Source organism: Monodon monoceros, unplaced genomic scaffold, assembly GCF_005190385.1.
Source record: "Monodon monoceros isolate NGI ecotype Baffin Bay Population unplaced genomic scaffold, NGI_Narwhal_1 Super_Scaffold_2, whole genome shotgun sequence".
Classification (NCBI taxonomy): Eukaryota; Metazoa; Chordata; class Mammalia; order Artiodactyla; family Monodontidae; genus Monodon; species Monodon monoceros.
In genome coordinates, this window is record NW_021703776.1 from 19,538,431 (window position 1) to 19,558,374 (window position 19,944).

General features: G+C 39.6%; 1 protein-coding gene across 7 annotated transcripts in view; it reads left to right on the plus strand.

The window, feature by feature from the left end:
- NAPEPLD (N-acyl phosphatidylethanolamine phospholipase D) overlaps positions 1-19,944 on the plus strand; it is a 51,101-nt gene that overhangs the window by 17,872 nt on the left and 13,285 nt on the right. For all 7 annotated transcript variants that reach the window (XR_003795223.1, XR_003795224.1, XM_029233426.1 and 4 more), the window contains one exon: positions 18,921-19,567. Coding sequence is in view for 5 of the 7 variants with exons in the window: in XM_029233426.1 (XP_029089259.1) it covers positions 18,921-19,567 (647 nt within the window). In the remaining 2 variants the exon portion in view is untranslated. The remainder of the gene's footprint in view (positions 1-18,920; positions 19,568-19,944) is intronic.

Sequence of the window (19,944 nt, forward strand, 5' to 3'; positions counted from 1 at the left end):
GGTAGTTCTATTTTTAGTTTTTTAAGGAACCTCCATACTGTTCTCCACAGTGGCTGAACCAATTCACATTCCCACCAGCAGTGCAAGAGTGTTCCCCTTTCTCCACACCCTCTCCAGCATTTATTGTTTCTAGAGTTTTTGATGATGGCCATTCTGACTGGTGTGAGATGATATCCCATTGTAGCTTTGATTTGCGTTTCTCTAATGATTAGTGATGTTGAGCATCCTTTCATGTGTTTGTTCGCAGTCTGTATATCTTCTTTGGAGAAATGTCTATTTAGATCTTCTGCCCATTTTTGGATTGGGTTGTTTGTTTTTTTATTATTGAGCTGCATGAGCTGCTTGTAAATTTTGGAAATTAATCCTTTGTCAGTTGCTTCATTTGCAAATATTTTCTCCCATTCTGAGGGTTGTCTTTTGGTCTTGTTTATGGTTTCCTTTGCTGTGCAAAAGCTTTGAAGTTTCGTTAGGTCCCATTTGTTTATTTTTATTTTTATTTCTATTCCTCTAGGAGGTGGGTCAGAAAGGATCTTGCTGTGATTTATGTCATAGAGTGTTCTGCCTATGTTTTCCTCTAAGAGTTTGATAGTGTCTGGCCTTACATTTAGGTCTTTAATCCATTTTGAGCTTATTTTTGTGTATGGTGTTAGGGAGTGATCAAATCTCATACTTTTACATGTAGCTGTCCAGTTTTCCCAGCACCACTTATTGAAGAGGCTGTCCTTTCTCCACTGTACATTCCTGCCTCCTTTATCAAAGATAAGGTGACCATATGTAAGCACTGGTTTTAAAGTTGTCATTCCAGGAAACAAGGCAGCAGCATTTCTGGTTGCCCAACTCTGGTTACTTGGGCAATGAGAGGCTTAGGGAAAGTCCTGCTGCTGGGTTTTAAATGAGTGGAATGTGCCAGAACAGACAACCAAGAACTTGTGTCTCAATACTTCCACCCCCTTCCCTTTCCCCCTGGGACAAATCCCAATCCCTGCCAAAGCGCTGTGCTGAGGGTGCTGGCATCCGTAGGTGGGGTGAGTCTGCGGAAGGAGGCTGGAGGTGGGAACCCCAGCACCAGGAGACATGGGGACCAGGTGACTTTTCAGAGCTCTTCCGGCCCAGAGGGTCCACCATCCTTTGGCTGCACTAGGCTTGGCCTTACTGTCAGAGGTCCATCGTGGATCTGGAGATTGTGGTGCATCCCGAAGGGATCAGGCACTGCAGGTCCAAGGAGAGCTCATTTGCTGGCACATCCTTCCCAGCTCCCTAACCCCCATGACATCCAGCCTTTGGAAACCAAGGCTGCTGGGGCTCCAGGGATGTGAAGCTCTCTGGGTCCCAAGGCCCGAGGAGAATGTTGTAGGAATTTCGTTTTTGCTTTTGTTTCCTAATTTAACATTTAGTTTATATTGGAGTATAGTGGCTTTACAATGTTGTGTTTGTTTTAGCTTTAAGCAGCTTGATTCAGGTAAACAGAGACACATAGCTACTCTTTTTCAGACCCTTCCTTTATAAGTTCTTTCAGATTGTTGAGTAGCGTTCCCTGTGTTAGACAGTAGATCCTTGTTGATGATCTATTTTATGGATATTAGTATGCAGGTGTTAATCCCAACCTCCTAAGGTATCCCTCCAGCCCCACCTTTCCCCTTTGGTAACCATATGTTCGTTTTCTAAGTCCGCGACTCTGTTTCTGTTTTATAAATTTGGTTATTTGTATCAATTTTTAGATCTCACCTGTAGGTGATATCATATGCTATTTGTCTTTTTCTGTCTGGCCTATTTCACTTAGTATTGTCACCTTCAGGTCCATCCATGTTGCTGCAAATGGCATTATTTCACTCTTTTTATGGGTAATAACCTTTTTTTTTTTTTTTTTTTTTTTTTGCGGTACGTGGGCCTCTCACCGTTGTGGCCTCTCCCGTTGCGGAGCACAGGCTCCGGACGCGCAGGCTCAGAGGCCATGGCTCACGGGCCCAGCCGCTCTGCGGCATGTGGGATCTTCCCGGACTGGGGCACGATCCCACGTCCCCTGCATCGGCAGGCGGACTCTCAACCACTGCGCCACCAGGGAAGCCCAGAGTAATAACCTTTTTGTGTTCCACATCTTTTTTATCCAGTCCTCTGTCAGTGGATATTTTGGTTGCTTCCATTTCGTTGCTATGTTAAATAGTGGTGCAATGAATTTTGTAGTGTATGTGTCTTTTCAAATATGTTTTTTCCAGATATACACCTAGTAGTGGGATTGCTGGATCATGTGGTCCGTCGAATTTAATATTTTATGGAACCTCTATATTGTTCTCCATAGTGGCTGTTACTGGGGTACATTTGCATCAACAGCCTAGGAGGATTTCCTTTTCTCCACGCTCTCTTTAGCATGTATTGCTTATTGACCTTGGATGATGGTCATTTTGCCTGGTAGTATGTGATACCTCATTGTAGTTTTGATTTTCATGTCTGTAATAATTAGGGATTTAACATCTTTTCATGTGATTTTTGTTCCTCTCTATGTGTTCTTTAGAGATTGTCAAATTTAGATCTTCTTCCCGTTTTTTTTTTTTGTGTGTGGTACGCGGGCCTCTCACTGTTGTGGCCTCTCTCCCGTTGCAGAGCACAGGCTCCGGACACGCAGGCTCAGTGGCCATGGCTCACAGGCCCAGCTGCTCTGTGGCATGTGGGATCTTCCTGGACTGGGGCACGAACCCGTGTCCTCTGCATTGGCAGGCGGACTCTCAACCACTGCGCCACCAGGGAAGCCCCTTCCCCTGTTTTTGACTGGGTTGTTTATTTGTTTGATTTAGAGCTTCATGAGCTCTTTGTATATTTTGGAGATTAATCCTTTGTTCATACTTCATTTGCAAATATTTCTTCCATTCTGTGGATTGTCTTTTTGTTCATGATTTACTTTGCTATGCAAAAGCTTTTAACTTTTATTATATCCCCCTTTTTATTTTGTGTTTATTTTCATTACTCTAGGCGGTGGAGCCAGAAAGATACTGCTCTGATTTTTGTCAAACAATTCTGCCTGTGTTTTTGTCTAAGAGTTTTATAGTGCCTGTTCTCACATTTAGGTCTTTAATCTATTTTGAGTTCTTTTTTCTTTTTTTTTTGTGGTACGCGGGCCTCTCACTGTTGTGGCCTATCCCGCTGCGGAGCACAGGCTCCGGATGCGCAGGCTCAGCGGCCATGGCTCACGGGCCCAGCCGCTCCACAGCATGTGGGATCCTCCCGGACCGGGGCATGAACCTGCGTCCCCTGCATCGGCAGGTGGACTCTCAACCACTGCACCACCAGGGAAGCCCCTTGAGTTCTTTTTTATGTATGGTATTAGAGAATGTTCTTGTTTTACTCTTTTACATGTAGTTTTCCAGTTTTCCCAGCACCACTTATTGAAGTGACTGTCTTTTCTCCATTGTATAGTCTTGCCTCCTTTGGTAGATTAATTGGTGCGTGAGTTCACTTCTGGTTTTTCTCTTCTTTTCTATTTATGTTTCTGTTTTTGTGCTAGTACGATACTTTTTTGATGACTGTCACTTTGTAGTATAGTCTGAAGTCAGGGAGTCTGATTCATCCATCTCCGTTTTTCTTTCTAAGGATTGGTTTTTGTATTCTCGGTCTTTTTTGTTTCCATACAAATTAAAAAAAAAATTTTGTTCAAGTTCTGTGAAAAATGCCATTGGCAATTTGATTGCGATTGCATTGAATCTGTAGATTGCCTTTGGTATTATAGTGATTTTGACACTACTGATGGTTCTAATCCAACAACATGGTATATTTTTCCATCTGTTTATGTCATTTTTGATTTCTTTCATCAACATCTTATAGTTTTTAGGGTACAGGTCTTTAGCCTCCTTAGGTTGGTTTATTCCTAGGTAGTTTATTCTTTTCGATGCGATGGTAAATGTGATCGTTTCTTTAATTTGTCTTTCTGATCTTTCATTTTCAGTATTAGTAATGCAAGAAATTTCTGTGTATTAATTTTGTATCCTGCAGTTTACTGAATTCATATATGAGCTCTAGTAGTTTTCTGGTAGCATCTTTAGGATTTCCTATGTATGATGTCATGTCATCTGCAAACAGTGGCAGTCGTATTTCTTCTTTTCCAGTTTGGATTCCTTTTATTTCTTTTTCTTTTCTGATTGCTGTTGTTAGGACTTCCAAAACTATGTTGAATAAAAGTGGCAAGAGTGGACATCCTTGTCTTTTTCCTGATCTTGGGGGAAATGCTTTCAGCTTTTACTGTTGAGAATGCTGTTAGCTGTGCATTTGTCATATATGGCCTTTATTATGTTTAGGTAGTTCCCTCTATGGCCACTTTCTGGAGAGTTTTTATCATAAATGGGTGTTGAATTTTGTCAAACGTTTTCTGCATCTATTCAGATGATCATATGGTTTTTATTGTTCAGTTTGTTTATGTGGTGTATCACAGTGATTGATTTGCAGATACTGAAGATCCTTGCATCCCTGGGATAAATACCACTTGATCATATTGAATGATGTTTTTAATGGATTGTTAGATTCAGTTTGATAGTATTTTGTTGAGGATTTTTGCAACTATGTTTTTCAGTGATATTGGCCTGTAATTTTCTATTTTGTAGTATATTTTTCTGGTTTTGGTATCAGGGTGATTGTGGCTTATGAGTGGTTCTTAAATTCCACTGTTGTAGGTGCAAGAGATACAGCCATGAACAAGGCAGAAAGGAAACCTGGCCTCCTTGGAAGTTAGGTTTGTTGGAAGAGAGACAGTAGTCAAGTAAATGATGTGGAATATTGAAAGATGATTAGTGCTTTGAGGAATAATAAGGCAGAAAAGGGTGAGAACTGCATTCTTTAATGAAGTGTAAGCTTTTTTTTTCTTATGGCACTTGATACTTCATTGTTAGGTTGTCCTCCAAAAATATTGCATCAGTTTACACTCCCCCCAAAAGTATGAGAGAGGATCTATTTTTCTCTACTCCTAACCAACAATTAGCTTTGTCATTAAAATAAAAAAGACCTTTGCTGATGAAAGGTGAAAGATGATGACACTTTAATTTACATTTCTTTTTTACTTCTAATCAGGCTAAACCATTTTTAAGTTACTTAGGCTTATGCGGTCTTATTTTGTGAATTATCTTCTAGTATTCTTGGACCTTTCTTCCATTGAAGTGTTACTTTTTTTCCTTACAGATATATAGGAATTTATTTATATTTAACTATTTTAATCCTTTCTCATAGATGTTGCAAAGTTTTGTTTCCAGCTCATCACGTTTTTATTTTGAGGGGGTAGGGGGACTTTTTTTAACACAGAAAAGTTTTTAATATTTATGCAAATATGCCAATATTTTACTTTATTATTTTTTCCTTTGTGTGCCTAAAAAGGCTATTTCTGCTAGCTATCAGATACATCATCACCTGTATTTTGGTGTTTTTTTTCACTTTTTAAAATTAATTATTTAATCCATATGGAATCTAGTTTGGTACATATAGGGTGCTTTACATATCTATGTATGTCTTAGACAACCAGCTCAGATATAAACACCATTTATTAAATTCCAACACTGTTTATTAAATCATCTTCTATTTCCTCTTTGATTTGAAATTCCAACCTTATATTCAATATTCATATACTTGTATATATGCCAGTATACCTGTTTTGGAATATCCTGTTCCAATGAGCTATCTTTTCTGGCAACAAGATCACACTGTTTTAATGTTTATAAATTTAATATTTGATTTAATATCTGTGCTCATTTTCATTTAGGTTTAAAAAAACCTTCTGGCTCTTCCTATTAGTTCTTCAGATGAAATTTATAAGTATTTCTTTTATTTCAAAAAAATTTTTTTTGCTATTTTGATTGAAATTGAGCTAAATTTTTGAATAAATATTCCGGGAGAAACATTTTTGCAAAAGCGATTTTTTATCGAGGTATATGATAAGTCTTTCTACGTATTCTTTTTTTTTTAATGACTAGTCTAGAAATCATAATAATTCAGTATACTGATAAATTCTTAAGTTCTGTTTCTTTTTTTTTTTTTAACATCTTTATTGGAGTATAATTGCTTTACAATGGTGTGTTAGTTTCTGCTTCACAACAAAATGAATCAGTTATATATATACATATGTTCCCATATCTCTTCCCTCTTGCGTTTCCCTCCCTCCCACCCTCCCTATCCCACCCCTCCAGGTGGTCACAAAGCACCGAGCTAATCTCCCTGTGCTGTGCGGGCTGCTTCCCACTAGCTATCTACCTTATGTTTGGTAGTGTATATATGTCCATGCCACTCTCTCACTTTGTCCCAGCTTACCCTTCCCGCTCCCCATATCCTCAAGTCCATTCTCTAGTAGGTCTGTGTCTTTAATCCTGTTTTACCCCTAGGTTCTTCATGACATTTTTTTTTTCTTAAATTCCAGATATATGTGTTAGCATACGGTGTTTGTCTTTCTCTTTCTGACTTACTTCACTCTGTGTGACAGACTCTAGGTCTATCCACCTCACTACAAATAGCTCAATTTCGTTTCTTTTTATGGCTGATATATATACAATATTCCATTGTATATATGTGCCACGTCATCTTTATCCATTCGTCCGATGATGGACACTTAGGTTGTTTCCATCTCTGGGCTATTGTAAATAGAGCTGCAATGAACATTGTGGTACATGACTCTTTTTGAATTACGGTTTTCTCAGGGTATATGCCCAGTAGTGGGATTGCTGGGTCATATGGTAGTTCTGTTTGTACTTTTTTAAGGAACCTCCATACTGTTCTCCACAGTGGCTGAACCAATTCACATTCCCACCAACAGTGCAAGAGGGTTCCCTTTTCTCCACACCCTCTCCAGCATTTATTGTTTTCTAGATTATTTGATGATGGCCATTCTGACTGGTGTGAGATGATATCTCATTGTAGCTTTGATTTGCATTTCTCTAATGATTAGTGATGTTGAGCATCCTTTCATGTGTTTGTTGGCAGTCTGTATATCTTCTTTGGAGAAATGTCTATTTAGGTCTTCTGCCCATTTTTGGATTGGGTTGTTTGTTTTTTTGTTATTAAGCTGCATGAGCTGCTTGTAAATTTTGGAGATTAATCCTTTGTCAGTTGCTTCATTTGCAAATATTTTCTCCCATTCTGAGGGTTGTCTTTTGGTCTTGTTTATGGTTTCCTTTGCTGTGCAAAAGCTTTGAAGTTTCATTAGGTCCCATTTGTTTATTTTTGTTTTTATTTCCATTTCTCTAGGAGGTGAGTCAAAAAGGACCTTGCTGTGATTTATGTCATAGAGTGTTCTGCCTATGTTTTCCTCTAAGAGTTTGATAGTTTCTGGCCTTACATTTAGGTCTTTAATCCATTTTGAGCTTATTTTTGTGTATGGTGTTAGGGAGTGATCAAATCACATACTTTTACATGTAGCCGTCCAGTTTTCCCAGCACCACTTATTGAAGAGGGTGTCCTTTCTCCACTGTACATTCCTGCCTCCTTTATCAAAAATAAGGTGACCATATGTGCATGGGTTTATTTCTGGGCTTTCTATCCTGTTCCATTGATCTATCTTTCTGTTTTTATGCCAGTACCATACTGTCTTGATTACTGTAGCTTTGTAGTATAGTCTGAAGTCAGGGAGCCTCATTCCTCCAGCTCCATTTTTTGTTCTCAAGATTGCTTTGGCTCTTCGGGGTCTTTTGTGTTTCCATACAAATTGTGAAATTTTTTGTTCTAGTTCTGTGAAAAATGCCAGTGGTAGTTTGATAGGGATTGCATTGAATCTGTAGATTGCTTTGGGTAGTAGAGTCATTGTCACAATGTTGATTCTTCCAATCCAAGAACATGGTATATCTCTCCATTTATTTGTATCATCTTTAATTTCTTTCATCAATGTCTTATAATTTTCTGCATACAGGTCTTTTGTCTCCTTAGGTAGGTTTATTCCTAGATATTTTATTCTTTTTGTTGCAGTGGTAAATGGGAGTGTTTTCTTGATTTCACTTTCAGATTTTTCATCATTAGTGTACAGGAATGCCAGAGATTTCTGTGCATTAATTTTGTATCCTGCTACTTTACCAGATTCATTGATTAGCTCTAGTAGTTTTCTGGTAGCATCTTTAGGGTTCTCTATGTATAGTATCATGTCATCTGCAAACAGTGACAGCTTTATTTCTTCTTTTCCGATTTGGATTCTTTTTATTTCCTTTTCTTCTCTGATTGCTGTGGCTAAAACTTCCAAAACTATGTTGAATAAGAGTGGTGAGAGTGGGCAACCTTGTCTTGTTCCTGATCTTAGTGGAAATGCTTTCAGTTTTTCACCATTGAGGATGATGTTTGCTGTGGGCTTGTCATATATGGCCTTTATTATGTTGAGGAAAGTTCCCTCTATGCCTACTTTCTGCAGGGTTTTTATCATAAATGGGTGTTGAATTTTGTCTAAAGCTTTCTCTGCATCTATTGAGATGATCATATGGTTTTTCTCCTTCAGTTTGTTAATATGGTGTATCATGTTGATTGATTTGCGTATATTGAAGAATCCTTGCATTCCTGGAATAAGCCCCACTTGATTATGGTGTATGATCCGTTTAATGTGCTGTTGGATTCTGTTTGCTAGTATTTTGTTGAGGATTTTTGCATCTATGTTTATCAGTGATATTGGCCTGTAGTTTTCTTTCTTTGTGACATCCTTGTCTGGTTTTGATATCAGGGTGATGGTGGCCTCATAGAATGAGTTTGGGAGTGTTCCTCCCTCTGCTATATTTTGGAAGAGTTTGAGAAGGATAGGTGTTAGCTCTTCTCTAAATGTTTGATAGAATTCACCTGTGAAGCCATCTGGTCCTGGGCTTTTGTTTGTTGGAAGATTTTTAATCACAGTTTCAATTTCGGTGCTTGTGATTGGTCTGTTCATATTTTCTGTTTCTTCCTGATTCAGTCTTGGCAGGTTGTGCCTTTCTAAGAATTTGTCCATTTCTTCCCGGTTGTCCATTTTATTGGCATATAGTTGCTTGTAGTAATCTCTCATGATCCTTTGTATTTCTGCAGTGTCAGTTGTTACTTCTCCTTTTTCATTTCTAATTCTATTGATTTGAGTCTTCTCCCTCTTTCTTGATGAGTCTAGCTAATGGTTTATCAATTTTGTTTATCTTCTCAAAGAACCAGCTTTTAGTTTTATTGATCTTTGTTATCGTTTCCTTCATTTCTTTTTCATTTATTTCTGATCTGATTTTTATGATTTCTTTCCTTCTAACTTTGGGGGTTTTTTGTTCTTTTTTCTCTAATTGCTTTAGGTGCAAGGCTAGGTTGTTTATTTGAGATGTTTCCTGTTTCTTGAGGTAGGATTGTATTGCTATAAACTTCCCTCTTAGAACTGCTTTTGCTGCATCCCATAGATTTTGGGTCGTCGTGTCTCCATTGTCATTTGTTTCTAGGTGTTTTTTGATTTCCTCTTTGATTTCTTCAGTGATCACTTCGTTATTAAGTAGTGTATTGTTTAGCCTCCATGTGTTTGTATTTTTTACAGATCTTTTCCTGTAATTGATATCTAGTCTCATAGTGGTCGGAAAAGATACTTGATACAATTTCAATTTTCTTAAATTTACCGAGGCTTGATTTGTGACCCAAGATATGATCTATCCTGGAGAATGTTCCATGAGCACTAGAGAAAAATGTGTATTGTGTTGTTTTTGGATGGAATGTCCTATAAATATCAATTAAGCCCCTCTTGTTTAATGTATCATTTAAAGCTTGTGTTTCCTTATTTATTTTCATTTTGGATGATCTGTCCATGGGTGAAAGTGGGGTGTTAAAGTCCCCTACTATGAATGTGTTACTGTCGATTTCCCCTTTTATGGCTGTTAGTATTTGCCTTATGTATTGAGGTGCTCCTCTGTTGGGTGCATAAATATTTACAATTGTTATATCTTCTTCTTGGACCGATCCCTTGATCATTATGTAGTGTCCTTCTTTGTCTCTTGTAATAGTCTTTATTTTAAAGTCTATTTTGTCTGATATGAGAATTGCTACTCCAGCTTTCTTTTGGTTTCCGTTTGCATGGAATATCTTTTTCCATCCCCTTACTTTCAGTCTGTATGTGTCTCTAGGTCTGAAGTGGGTCTCTTGTAGACAGCAGATATATGGGTCTTGTTTTTGTATCCATTCAGCCAATCTGTGTCTTTTGGTGGGAGCATTTAGTCCATTTACATTTAAGGTAATTATCGATATGTATGTTCCTATTCCCATTTTATTAATTGTTTTGGTTCGTTATTAAGCTTTTTTTTTTTAAGGCAGTTTTTTTTTAGAAAATGTTAAAAAGAAGGCTCAGTATGAATGCATTTAAACAGATGTAGCATCATGTAAGAGAGAAGACTCATTTGTCTTAATCCAATTTTTATTTTCTTATCATTTACCTACATCTTGTTTCTCCTTGTTTCCAATAAAAGCCTAGAACTAACTAGATTAAATGCATGTTGACTTCTTTTATTTTCATAGATAACTGTAAGTCCATACTTTATCCCTTTAAGTTGCCCAGATTATTAATTTTTAAGAACTGCTAAGTGTGATAGAGTTATTCATTTAAAAAAATTTAAAGACTGTGTAAAGAATACTTACTTCAGATCGTTAGGCCAGTTCAGAATTTAATCAAATTTCTCGAAATTATTTTAATTAGATATTGGGACGCTAGAGTTTAATAATACAAATCTTCAAATTATTGTTTTGGAAGAAGAGGATAATATGATATATGTAGGGTTATGATGACTATATAATGGAATTTACATCATTATAGTATGTTATGTTTAGGTATATGAATGTGAAAGTGTTCTGGAAAAAACATGTGATTAAAGTATAAAATAATAGAACAGCTCTAAACAAAGTGAAAATGGGTTATTAGCAGAGCTACACAATTGCATTGCCTGGTTAGACAACAGTACTTCGTTCCTGATATTTGCCTTTTCTGGGTCATTGGAGCAGTGGGTCTGCTCCCAGGCTTCAGGTGGTTCATGTGCTTTGTGCTCTTGCAGTGGCTCAGTGACCTTCTCTGATTGTTAGTGTTGATGATAGTCTCCAACAGTTAGGAGGAAGGAGGTTGGAGAACTTCAAAGAGGGAGAGAGGCAGGCACCTCCGAGTTTCATTAGTGGAAGGAGGCCGTCCTTATCAGTTACTGCTGTAGAAGTGAGAGGGACAGTCATATTGGAGTAGGAGAGAGACACGGGACTGAGGCTGCACAGCATGGCCTGGTAGAAAAAGTGGGACACCAGGAGTCTGGGAACCAGGCTCAGGCTCAGGCATCCTGTCCGTGTGGGACCTTATTTCTATCACAGTCTGTCAAGGAACTCTTTTTGGGGGGGGGGGGGGGGAGGGGAGGGATCTATGAAGTTAGGATAAGAGAGTTTCGGTGACGAGGATTGTTTTGAGATTCACGTGACACATGAAAGTACTTTGAAAATCTCACGCATTCTTTAAATGTATGATATTGAAGAATAGGATGCCCTTTGAAAAAATGATACGTACCAGTTATTTTATATTTGTACTGTAGTAGGCCAGCAGGTTGCTTTTTTATTTTTATCGAGGGGAAAAAAATGCATGTATACAGGTTTTTTTTTTTTAAATCATATTACCGACGGGCTTATAAGACAAATACCAGTCCCCTAACCAGCCTCTGCCACCCAGGCCCCTTTATTTCCTTTGGAGTTTGTCTTCATATTTCTTTTCTTTTTATTGTGGTATGAACACTTAACATGAGATCTACCCTCTTAAATTTGTCAGTGTACAATGCGTTATTGTTGCCTGCAGGGACCATGTTGTACAGCAGATCCCTGGAGCTTCCCCATCTTGCTTAAGTGAAGCCGTGTGCCCACTGATAGTAACTCCCCACGTTCCTCTCCCCGCCAGCCCCGGCAACCACCATTCCACTCTTTGATTCTATGAGTTTGACTATTTTAGATACCTCAGATATGTGGAATCACGCAGTGTTTGTTTTTCTGTGGTCCTTCACATTACTATCAGATGTAACCCACTCTGTATCCCTCCCCATCTCTCCCGTGCTTCTACTTGAGCTTTCCCCTTACTATTTACATTATTGTGACTATGTCAGTATTTTTCATTGATGAACCAAGTAATATAGTACGGCCATGTCTCCTGTCTCACATACTTTTCCCTCTGAGGTTAATGATCCCTCCTTTTTCGTCTGTTGAACTTTCTATATATTTATGACTGATCATTTCCCTCCTTCCCATGGCTTCTCAGGACCATCTTCCCGAGGGGGAGACCTTCAGGAGGTTTTCAGCACCAGGATCTAATCTGGGCTAATGCCCTCCAGGCTCTCTGTGGCTTCCTTCCGGGCTCTCCCTCACTGCCCTCCTGGGCCCCTTTCCCTCCTCACTGTGGCCCTGTTTCCTGCATCCCACCTGTTCCCCCTCTTGGATATTTTCTCCTTTAGGTGGAGCGCACTCTTAACGAGCTTCCTGAGAGGGGGTACACGGGACGACAGTTTTTTGAGACCTTGCTTGTCTAAAATGTCTTTATTCTCACTCTTTATTCTAAATTGAATTATAGTTGGTTTACAATGCTGTGCCAATCTCTGCTGTACAGCAGTGACTCATTTATACACAAAGAGACATTCTTTTTTTTAATATTCTTTTCCATTATCATTTATCACATGATACTGAATATAGTTCCCTGTGCTCTACAGTAGGACCTTGTTGTTTATCCATCCTATATATAATAGTTTACATCTGCTAACCCCAAACTCCCAGTCCTTCGCTCCCCTACCCCCTACCCTTTGGTACCACAGGTCTGTTCTTTATGTCTGTGAGTCTGTTTCTGTTTTGTAGATAGGTTCATTTGTGCCATATTTCAGATTCCACATATAAGGGACATCATATGGTATTTGTGTTTCTCTTTCTGACTTGCTTCACTTAGTATGATAATCTCTGGTTGCATCCATGATGCTGCACATGGCATTATTTTGTTCTTTTTTAAGGCTGAGTTTATTCTCATTGTTGATTGATAGTGTGGGTAATGGAATTTTAGTTTGGAAACAGTTTTCTCTCAGAATTTGAAAGCATTACCTCCATGACCTTCTTTTTAGTATTGCTTTAGAGAAGTTCAGTGCCATTTTTTGATCCTTTGTGTGGGACCTTGATTTCCTCTGTGGAAACTCTGAGGATCATCTCTTTGGCACCAATGTTCTGAAGTTTCACCAGGATGTGTGGTTCTTTATTTATCATGCTTGATGCCTGGTGGGCCCTTTAGATGTAAAAATCTGTTGCCTTCAGTTCTAGGAAATTTTCTTGTCTATTTCCTTGAAAATTTCCTCCCCTCCATCTTTTCGTTGTAAAACAACTACTGATTATATTTTGGATCTCCTAGATCAACCCTCTGTAACTTTATTTCCCCTGTATTTCATTTCTTTTTATTTTTTTGTTTTGCTTTCTGACAGGTTTCCTCAAGAATTTGTTTCATTTTTAAATCAGTATGTGTTTCACTTTTTTATGTGATGGGTGAAAATGTCATAATATGAAATTTAAAAAAAGAGTAGAAAATATGAATATCCAATGATCTTAACCATGCATAAAAATAGAACTGCATAAAAATAGCATAATGTTTAACAGTGGTTGTAATCTCTGCACATGGATATAATGGATGGCTACTCTTCTTATCTTTATATTTTCCAAATATTTTATAAAGCACATTTTCTTTTATAATCAAGGAGGAGTTTAAAAATATTAAGCCATTTTGATGCATCTTGTACTCCTAATACAGATAGTATGGCAAAAATATACAACATTAGCATTCATATTTAATTGAATTGGTGGTGTTTTGGTAAAATCAATATTCAGTGTTCACCTATATCGTCAAAGTAAATATGAAAAAAATATTTTTAATTTAAATCTTAAATATGAGTTGCACAGTACAGATATTAAAGTTTCCTAAAACAGCACAAAGATACTTTCAGTTGGAAGAAAAGGATTAACTCAAGTCCTCTTTGAAAGTGATTTTTTTTTAGAAAATATGGTTTGAACAGATTTTTGTCAAATCTTTGTCTCATTCATGTACAGAAACATATATACTTAATAAGTATATTAACAAGAATGTGGGTTTCATTGTTTTGAAGTTAACATTATCTATGCCATGGAAAGAGTTATGGTTTAATGAAGAGAGAGGGTCTTGAGAGTCAGAAGACCTTGATTCCACTCCTGATTGGACACTTACTTGCTGTATGACCTTGGCAAGTGTCTTAGTGACCCTCTGCCTTGGTCTGGTTTTCTGTGAAATGGCAGTAACATCTGCTTCACAGAGTTAGATGAAAATGTACTTAAAGCATCTGGCAGAGTAGTGGTTGAATAAATGTTGGGATTTTTCCCTTTCCCCAAGAAAAGTGAAACATTAACTAGTGTACAGGTTAATAACAGGCTTGGGGATTTTCTCATTTGTAGCTTTAAAAAAGGAGGACCAACCAAGAAAAATCTTGATCTAGTAAAGAAAAATGCCAAGTGGGTGCTTGATTTCTGTAAATAAACAAGAATTTCCCCATTCTACGTACTTTTTCAAACTCTGATTAGGATAAAAAGTAAAAAACTATTTTTTTCTTTTTGGAATCTCAATTGTAGGCACTATTTCTTTGAGTTTCATGGGCCAGTAGTGTTAGAGATCAAATTCTTTAAAATAAGCTACTCTTTTGCGATGGATGGGCTTAGAAACAATATAGCATGAGGAAAGGACCTTGAAGAAAAGTGTGACTGCTTAATTCAGATCTCTTGTCAAACGTTTTACCTTTTTTAAAAAACAGCTTTGTTGAGATATAATTCCCGTATTATACAATTGACCTGGTTAAAATGTACAATGTGGCAGTTTTTCGGTACATTCAGAGTTGTGCAACCGTCACTACAATCTAATACGTTTTTATTATCCCAAAAAGAAACCCTGTGCCCTGAGTCATCACCCCCCAGTTCTCCAGCCCCTGGAAATCACTAACCTATTTTCTGTCTGTGGATTTGCCTATTCTGGAAACTTCATATAAATAGGACCGCACAGTGTATGATCCTTTGTGATGGGCTTCCTTCCACACTTTACCTGTTAGTACTGCGTTTGGAGAACAAGTTGAGGCTGCCAGAGGTGCTCAAGGTTTTGTTTCCTCTCAGTTGTCAGTGGATAATGCCAGATATTAAACTTTAAAATGACTTTTAAACTTACAGCAAAAAGAATGCAACAATTTTCAGGGAGTTTTGTTTCAGATGTTTTGATGCACTGTTTAAACATGATGCTACTTAAATTTTTTTATAGTTTTATTAACATAATAGAAGCTCCACATATTCAAAAAGTAAAATCTGGCGAATTTGGATATCTGTATAAACCGCAAAATGATCACCATGATCAAGAAAATGAACATATCTCTCATCTCTAAAAGTGTCCTTGTGTCCACAGTAATCCACATCTGATTCTCCCCCACCTGAATCACAGGCTGTTACGGACTCACCCTGGAGATATTGTGGGTTCGGTTCCAGACCACTGCAAGAAAGCCAGTCATACCAATTTTTTGGTTTCTCAGTGCATATGAAAGTTATGTTTGCCTAATTAAAAATACTTTATTGCTAAAACATGCTAACCATCATCTGACAATGCAAGGTTGCCACAAACCTTCAATTTGTAAAAAAACAAAAAACAAAACAGAAAAACACCGCAGTATCTGTGAAGCGCAATAAAACAAGGTTATGTCTGTACCTTTTTTTTTTTTTTTTTTTGCGGTACGCGGGCCTCTCACTGTTGTGGCCTCTCCCGCTGCGGAGCAAGGCTCCGGACGGCTCACGGGCCCAGCCGCTCCGCGGCATGTGGGATCTTCCCGGACCGGGGCACGAACCCGTGCCCCCTGCATCGGCAGGCGGACTCTCAACCACTGTGCCACCAGGGAAGCCCTGTACTTGTGTTTTTTAAAAATATGTATTAAATGAGAATACTTGGGAGTAAGGTGGCGTGAGGCAGAATGTGTGGAGGCAGGCGGCGTGCCCTCGTGTGAATGCTGTAACTTCTGTTTTTTTGTCTGTAAAATGGAGAGAGTTAATAACACCTACCTCCAGCATTGTGGTATTAAATGAAAAAAATTTTATGAAGCAGTTAGCACAGTTTCTAGCACATGGTAAGCACTCCATGCATGTATTTTGTGTTACACGAAAGTACTTGATACATTGGATAATGCTGCGTCGTCATCATCACGTGCCTCGTATGAAGCCTAACGCATGCTAGGGACTCAACTGATACGCATTCCCTCTCCTTTCTTCCATAATTCTTGATAAGCACACCGTATGGCATTTGTTCACCAACGCTAACTACCAGCTTTGAGAACCGAGTTGAAAAATTCATTCACTCATCCATTCAACAAATTTTATCGTGCATGCCGTGTATTAGTCATTGAAGCAGGCACTGTGAATGATTCCACGTTGAATAAGACATGGGCTGCATCCGGTGTACAGTTAACCAGGGTAAAGAGCAGAACATCCATGGTGTGCAAACAGGTGGCATGGGAGTGGAGAGGGAGAGTGAGCAATGCTGGCTGTGGAGACTCAGGGATGGCTCCGTGAAGGGCGTGCGATTTGATTAAGGTCTTGAAGGGATGAGAGAGAGAAGGAAGAGGGTCAGTGTCGTGCCGGGCTCCCAAGCTCAGGCTGGGAGCGAGGTGCAGTCCCAGTGTTGGGGGGAATACAGAGCCGTGTGCAGGAACTGAGCGAAACAGCTGGAAAGGAGGAGTGGCAGTCCACCAACAGGCTTACCACTGGGCTAAGGAGGTAAGACGTGCTTTGTCAAGCAGTACAGAACCAGTGATGATTTTTCAGCAGGGGAGAGAGCTACGCCATAAGAAAAGTGTTTGAGGTGGCTCTAGTGTGTGGAATGAGTTGAAGGAAGATGGCTGAGCCATCAGGAGGACTTGAACATGCCTGGATGTGAGTTAGGATCTTAACTCGGATCTTAACTCTTAACTATGAGTAAGGCAACAAGTAAATATGTAAGGGATCGATAGGGGTGGTGCCTATTGCTTGTCGGGGTTGGGGTGTGCTTCCTTCTTCTTTTGCATTACTTGCAGAGGGCTTACTGTGTGCCAGCCTCTCCTAATTCAGCCCCCAGTAATGACATGTAGGTGCAATTATTATACCCATTTTTCAGATGAGGAAACTAAGGCTTAGGCTGGCTAAGAGCTATCTTGTCATTCTCCACCTTCTGGGCCCACTTCCTGTTTGGACCAGCTCAGTGACCTCTCAGTTTCCCTTCACGTGCATCTCCCCCATCTGCCCTCTGCTGTCTCCTTTGTCCAGCTCTTTGTCTCTCCTGGCAGCTCTTGTGACACACCCCAGGTCATCATTTAAACTTGAAAAGTGGTTTCTCTAAACATGAATTGGGTCATGTCTTTGTTTTTTCTTTTCTTATCGATGCTTCCTCACTGTCTCTGGGTGAAGCGTGGGATTCAAGGCTTTTACTGGGTTCTGATCCTATAAGATTTCAGTTTGTCTTCTGCCCCCTGAATGCCACATTCCTACTTGGCTCTGTGCCTTTGCTTGGGCATTTTCTCCACCTGAAATGCCCTTCCCCCTTTTCTCTGCATCAGGAACTTCTCACCATTCTTCAGGAACGCACACAAGTTACTGTGTCTGTAATGCCTTCCGCAGCTGGGCTCTTCATTCCTTCTTACTGGGCTACAGCATGCCTTGTATTTTATTTATTCAGTACCATGCCTTTTTCAAAACTGATTTGCAGCAGCTTGTAAAAAGACATGTAGCAGTAAAAAACCAGATGGATAAACATACAAGAGCAAATGGACAATTAGGGTAGAAAAATAAAGCCAAGAAAGGTTAGCATAGAAATCTGTTCCATTGTTCCCTGCAATGTGCCCTGCCCTGTTCCCTTCTGCATATAGGCTGTAGGAGTCTTCAGCTTTTACTCTGAACTTTCTGTCAAAGCAAAAGTCAAAGCAGGATTGTCAGTTTTCCCAATGGTAGTCAAAGGAGTAAAGCCAATTGCTCTGCAGAAGAGCTTTTCCTGTTACAGGGAATCGAGAGCAGTGTTTCTGGGGTGTGTGTGGGAAGGTGGGGTTGGTGTGCGCTGGTACCCAGTCATCAAGACAGCCAGCCCCACGGTACATGCTCGGCAAGTTTCACAAGGAAGAGACCTCCACGCAGCTGTATGGCCTAACACCAAAGCACAGTTTATGAAAGTTTTATAAAAGCCAGGACTGTGATGCTAGAACACAGCTTCTTGTTGGTCCAGCTTAATCCAAGGATAAAATGAAGAATAATAAACAAAGGAATAATGCTTAACACATTATGTTGTAGTTATTGTTTCACACCTGTTTGCCCCCAAAAGCGATCATCTTCTCATGGGCAGGGACCGTGTTCCGCGTTGGTTTGATCAGTGGTAGAAAACCTCAGAGGTAAGCGGTGAGGAGAACCATCTATGCCCCTGACTTTCCCAGCAGCCATCACAGCACTCTGCTCTGAATTCTGTGTACTCAGGAAGTCAGGTTCACGTGAGATCCACGATCTACACATATGTGGTCAAAAGTTTTCTTTACTATTTCTAGGGGCTGACCTCCTGAGGCAGTTTTCAGTAGCGAATGCACCAGCTGAGTAAACAGCAGTAGCAAAGGGACTGCATCTCGGTTGGTCTACTTCTGGCACTTACAGAAGAGAGCCTTTAAAAATATTTCGTAAAGTCAGCAGTACTCAAAGTTTTAAGTTTAATTTTCCCTTTGTTGGTTGCATTTGGGAGTAACATCTTACATCACTATATAGCGATTATTGAGTCAGATTCAGAAAGAAGTATGCACTTTCAAGAAAAAAGCAAAAATAACAGATTTATCAAATGACTTCAGTTCTCCCCAAATAACCCTTCTCTCTGTAATTTAAGTCAAAAATGTATTTATGATGACACATAATACTTTTTTTTTTTTTAATAGCTGCTTTTCTTTCTTTCTTCATATATGTAGGAGCTTGATAAAGAACTCCCAGTGCTTAAGCCGTATTTTATCGATGACCCTGAAGAAGCTGGAGTGAAGGAAGCTGGCTTAAGAGTCACGTGGCTGGGACACGCGACAGTGATGGTGGAAATGGATGAGCTCATCTTGCTCACGGATCCTGTCTTTAGCGCCCGGGCCTCCCCGTCGCAGCGCGTGGGTCCCAAGCGGTTCCGGCGTCCCCCTTGCACCGTCGGTGAACTGCCCCAGATAGACGCGGTCCTCATCAGCCACAACCACTACGACCACCTGGACTACAGTTCTGTCACTGCTCTGAACGAGCGATTTGGTAACGAGCTGAGGTGGTTTGTGCCTTTGGGGCTCCTGGACTGGATGCAGAAATGTGGCTGTGAGAATGTGATCGAGCTGGACTGGTGGGAGGAGAACTGCGTCCCCGGACACGATAAGGTGACGTTTGTGTTCACACCTTCCCAGCACTGGTGTAAAAGGACTCTGACGGATGACAACAGGGTTCTCTGGGGCAGCTGGTCTGTCTTGGGGCCTTGGAACCGCTTTTTTTTCGCAGGAGACACTGGTTATTGCTCTGCTTTTGAAGAGATAGGAAAAAGATTTGGACCTTTTGACCTCGCAGCTATTCCCATTGGAGCGTATGAACCAAGGTATGTAGATGTCTAAAGCAAGCATTCCTGCTACATGATAAATTAACTGGACTCCGAGTAATCTGTGGTTTTAATGGTGGACTTTGTTATACATTGGGTGGGGGGTTGGTGGGCCAGAGTCAGTTAAAATTTTTCTTTGAATTTTAAAATGCTTTAATTACAGTGATATCAGTTAAATAATTGTAGTTACTGAAATTATATTACCAAGAAAAAAGGACGACGGTTTAAAGAATTACTCTGCCTAGCCCGAAGTTCATGTACTATTCCGACTAAAGTTAAACCTGTCGGCCAGTACTCAAACCTGACTCTTGGTCTTTCTTTCACGTGGAGGATACTCTCCGTGAGTGGAATGCACCCATGCCCTGTCCTGTGTTTAG